This window comes from Garra rufa, chromosome 22 (genome assembly GCF_049309525.1).
Source record: "Garra rufa chromosome 22, GarRuf1.0, whole genome shotgun sequence".
In the NCBI taxonomy this organism is placed as follows: domain Eukaryota; kingdom Metazoa; phylum Chordata; class Actinopteri; order Cypriniformes; family Cyprinidae; genus Garra; species Garra rufa.
Window position 1 is genome coordinate 18,215,917 of NC_133382.1, and position 5,053 is coordinate 18,220,969.

General features: G+C 37.5%; 1 protein-coding gene across 1 annotated transcript in view; it reads left to right on the top strand.

Moving 5' to 3' along the window:
- kcnj19b (potassium inwardly rectifying channel subfamily J member 19b) overlaps positions 1–4,781 on the top strand; it is a 13,681-nt gene extending 8,900 nt beyond the window's left edge. The window contains exon 3 of the mRNA XM_073827760.1: positions 3,655–4,781. Coding sequence (XP_073683861.1) covers positions 3,655–4,292 — 638 coding nt within the window. The 3' untranslated portion in view covers positions 4,293–4,781. The remainder of the gene's footprint in view (positions 1–3,654) is intronic.
- The last annotated feature ends 272 nt before the right edge of the window (positions 4,782–5,053 follow it).

Here is a 5,053-nt window from a genome sequence, read left to right on the forward strand (position 1 = left end):
CTCTATTTTAACATTTTGAGCAATAGGGCTTTACAATCTTTTGCTTTTTTTTTTTTTTAAAGAAATTCTTGTGTTTTAATTTTTCTCATAATCAAATGAAATCATAAACATTTATTTATTTTTAATCAAATGAAAAATAATCCTTTTTAATTTTTGGCAAAAAAACAGAGGTTTGCTGTTAAAATCAATAAATAATAATAATTTAACATTTAAATAATAATCATAGTATTTTTTTCTACAATTAAGTGGTTAATCTTGTTGTTATATTTATTTTTTATCATATATATATATATATATATATATATATTGTTCATGTTAAACCGTACTTTTATTTTGACAGGTTGCCGTGAAGTTTCTGTGTGTAAAGTATGATATGATGCTAGTTTTCTCAAATGAAACGGTAAGAGTGAAACTGACAGTAGCTTTGCAAATGCCAAAAATTAACGGGAGCATCACGCGTGCAGTAAAAAAAAAACGCGTCTCTGCCATTCCAACATACAGAGGCAAAACGATACATGCAGGATTCATATTAAAATGGTCTTTTTGCATTTTAGTTTTCACAGACACTAGTCCATATCGCGATTTGAATTAAGTGACAGACCAACTTTTGATTTATCAATCCAAAAATCGACGAATTTACGTGGTATTCCGCGCTATAGTAAATTCGTTTTTTATGAATGGAGTCCGCGATCCAGTCCACGTTTTCTTGGAGGAGACATTGTAAACGCGCCCCCCTAAGATGATGGTAGGGGAAACACTGGGATATTTATAAATATACTAGCCTACATTTCAGAAATTCAGGTAGCCTATAGGTAGGTAGACCTTCTGTAAAAGCATTGAGGTGATACTTGAGGCTCGATGTGCTGCGGTGATATGCGCATTCCTTTGTCTAAACGCTAGTTGGTGCTCCAGTATAATCGGTCCGCTGAAACTCATCCAGTGAGAAACGTTCCGCGGTGCAAAATTAAGTGCGATTAAAATGCGTTAAAAAAATTTAACGCGTTATTTTTGTGTAATTAATTAATCTAAATTAACGCGTTAAAGTCCCGGCCCTAATATATATATATATATGCAGTCAAGCCCGAAATTATTCATACCCCCGGCAAATTCTGACTTAAAGTTACTTTTTATTCAACCAAGTTTTTTTTTGGACCGGAAATGACACAGGCTTCTCCCAAAATATAATAAGACAATGTACAAGAGGCATCATTGTGGAAAAAAATATTTCTCAGCTTTTATTTACATTTGAACAAAAAGTGGCATCTCCAAATTTATTCATACCCTTTGCAAACTGTCACAGTCTATTGGAAAATCCAAAGTTCTATACCATTCCAAATAGTCCAAGCTGTTCTAAAGCATCCTAATTACCCTGATTCATTGGGAACAGCTGTTTTAATCAACTCAACAGGTGAAAAACAGAAGCTCTCTGCTGTTCGTTTGTGGACAGGCATGGCTAAGACAAAGGAGCTTACTGAGGACCTACGGCTGCGCATTGTGGCTGCTCACAAGTCAGGAAAGGGCTATAAGACCATATCTAAATGTTCTGAAGTTCCAGTGGCTACAGTGCAAAGTATTATTAAAAAATACAAGACGTTCCGCACTGTGAAAAATTTCAGAGGACCTGGTCGGAAGCCAAAAGTGACACCTGTGCTGGCCAGGAGGGTAGTGAGAGAGGTAAAAAAGAATCCAAGTATCACCACCAAGGCCATCCTGATGAATCTGGGCTCTGCTGGTGGCAACATCTCAAGGCAGACAGTCCAACTGACACGGCACACCGCTGGGTTCCACGGACGCAGACCAATAAGGACACCACTTCTCCAGATAAGACACACAAAAGCCCGCTTGGCCTTTGCAAATGCTCATCTGGACAAAGAAGAAGACTTCTGGTCTTCTGTTTTATGGTCAGATGAAACAAGAATTGAATTGTTTGGCCACAATGATTGCCTTCATTTGGTGTAAAAAAGGAGAAGCCTTCAACCCTAAGAACACCATCCCCACTGTCAAACATGGTGGTGGGAACCTAATGTTTTGGGGGTGTTTTTCAGGTGGACCAGGGAACCTAATCACAGTAAACGGCACCATAAAAAAGGAGCAATACATCAAAATTCTCAACAACAACATCAGGCAGTCTGCAGAGAAACTTGGCCTTGGGCACCAGTGGACATTTCAGCACAACAACGACACAAAACACTGCAAAAGTGGTGAAGAAATGGTTAGCAGACAAAAACATTAACGTTTTGCAGTGGCCCAGCCAGAGTCCTGACTTAAATCCAATTGAGAATCTGTGGAGCAGATCAGGGTGATGGAAAGGACACCCTCCTACCTGAAAGAGTTGGAGCTCATCGCTAAAGATGAATGGGCAAAAATACCAGTGGAGACATGCAAAAAGCTGGCAATTATAGGAAACGTTTGATTGCTGTAATAGTCAATAAAGGCTTTTCTATTGATTATTGAGAAGGGTATGAATAATTTTGGACATGCCACTTTTTGTTCAATAAAATATGTAAATAAAAGATGAGTAATATTTTTTTCCACAATGATGCCTATTGTACATCATCTTATTATCTTTTGGGAGAAGCCTGTATCATTTCCTGTCAAAAAAAAAACTTGCTGGTTGAATAAAAGTAACTTTAATTTGCCAGGGGTATGAATATCTTATGTTTAACCACGACTACAGAGACATCAGAGCCAGCGGTAAATTCCAGAAGATCTGGCCGCCCGCTGACCATCTGGTCAAAGCAAATTTTCAAATAGACTTTATTAACAAAATGCATATTTGAACTATAAACAAGTACATTCCTGCCTAAAAACCTCTTAAAACTACATTCCGTGACACAAAAACAATACCGGATTTGAGCATCCGCCATAACACTCGCTGTAAGAAGTACCGCAAGCGGAGTGATACAATTACAAACTGCTAAACGACTGTTGGAGTTATTTATACAACAGTTCTTTCTGGTCGTCGAATCTGATTTGCTGATAGGAGTGTGATATCAGGGCAATATCAGAACTCCACCAGCCGTTCACAGCTGTGCCGATATACAGCCATATCTCAAGTCTACTCGTGTGATATTGCTCATATGTATATATGCACACACACTCTTAGTTACTAAATAAAAACTTAATAAAACTTACCCTTTTAGACTTATACTCTGTTCATTTATTTACTGCTTGTTTTCTTTAAAAAAAAAAAAACTAGCTTCTCTGTCCTTTTTGTATCCTCTCTCTTTATTTATTATACAGTTAACAAAGTAACAATTAACCTCTAAACACTAGCTTGCTTTTTTCCTTTTTTATTCTGTGTTTTATTTTATTTATTATATAATTATATATTTTTTTAAAAAACCTTGCTACGTGTACTGCGTTAGGCTGACTGAGACTTGTAATGCCACTTATATGTTATGGCTCTTTTGCTGATTTTGATTGCTTCCATTGTCCTCTTTTGTAAGTTGCTTTGGATAAAAGTGTCTGCTAAATGTCTAAACGTAAATAAAAAGTAATAAAATGAAACAAAAATAAGTTCATTTTTTGGATTCCGTCAAGAGATTTGTGTTTAACATTCTGACTTTGGAAGGTCTTTAAATTTCTTTCCTTGTCCAACAGCTTGTACTGTATTCTCATATTCTGTTTCTATCTTTTCATTCTATTTTTCAGGCATGACGTGCCAGGCACGAACTTCTTACACAGAGGACGAGGTTCTGTGGGGTCACCGCTTCCTACCTGTCATGTCACTGGAGGAGGGCTTCTTCAGGGTGGACTACTCTCAGTTTCACAACACATTTGAGGTGCCTACTCCTCCATACAGTGTGAAGGAGCAGGATGAAAAGTCCTCCCTGCCCTCCCCCGGTCCTGTTCTCTCCCCCACATTGCTTGATGGTCGTAGTCGCAGAGAGCGCATCTTCTCTTTAGATGGGATTCCTCACACCGAAGAACCTGGGTCCAAATTACCCAGCAAGCTCCAGCGTATGAGCTCCAAGAATGGAAAAGAGGTCCTCAAAACTGGAAGTACACAGCCAACGGAAAAGGCCTCCAGCACAGGTGACCTGCCCCTCAGGGTGCAGCGGTTTGGGTCCCTGTTGGGTCAAGGGGAGGCGGAAAATCAGCTCCAGCTCAAACCTCTTAAGCTGGGTTCAGAGGCCCACACCCAGTCGGCAGGAGAACTGGAGCATCACAGACTTGTCCCAATACCTGCTCCGGTTACAGGGCCTAGCCTTAATCCGTTGCCAGCATCCAGTGGCCGACCAGAGGACAACCTCCCCCCAAAATTACGCAGAATGAATGCAGACCACTGAATTGGTCTATATTTCTCATAGAGATGAACATTTGAGGCTTAGGAGGTAGAGATAATTCCCAATAACATTTAATATTGAATAATATTTATTTAAAAATGACTATAATGTGATTCTTCTTTTCTATGCTTATGGAAGAGCCACATCCCTTCAGTTAAACTCACTGCTTTGCCCTCAATAATATGAGTATTGTTGATTTTCCGAATTCAATTTGAATTCAAATAAGCTTCAGCTACGTTTAAATAATTAAGCACCTTTATAGTATGAACACAAAATATCACATGCATTTATTTATACAGTATAAGTTATTTATCAAGTATTTATTTAAAGGAACATTTACTGATGTACAGACTTTAAATGTGTAAGGCTTTTTGTCACATTTCTGTCAGCAATATATATACTTTAAAATTCCTATTTATTGCCACCAAAGGTATAAGAAATGTTGGTATGTAAACTGTTTTCATTCATCCATACTTAAAGTACTTAAAGAACTTTATTTCTTTGTCAATTTATTTTTCTTAATTTAAGAACGTTTTTAAATGTTTCTCATGTTGCTCCTTTGGAAGACACTGTGCAAATAAGAAAATTACTGTGCAGTTGAATCAACAATTCTAACTATTTTAATAATTTTATTATTCATTTTTACAAAACAGTACAATTAAAATAAAGAGCATTATTTTGGTGTTTCTGAATGGCATCTACAAGTATGTCAATTATAGTGCCCAGACAAGCAAACCAAGGCATGACACATTTAGCGTGTAATT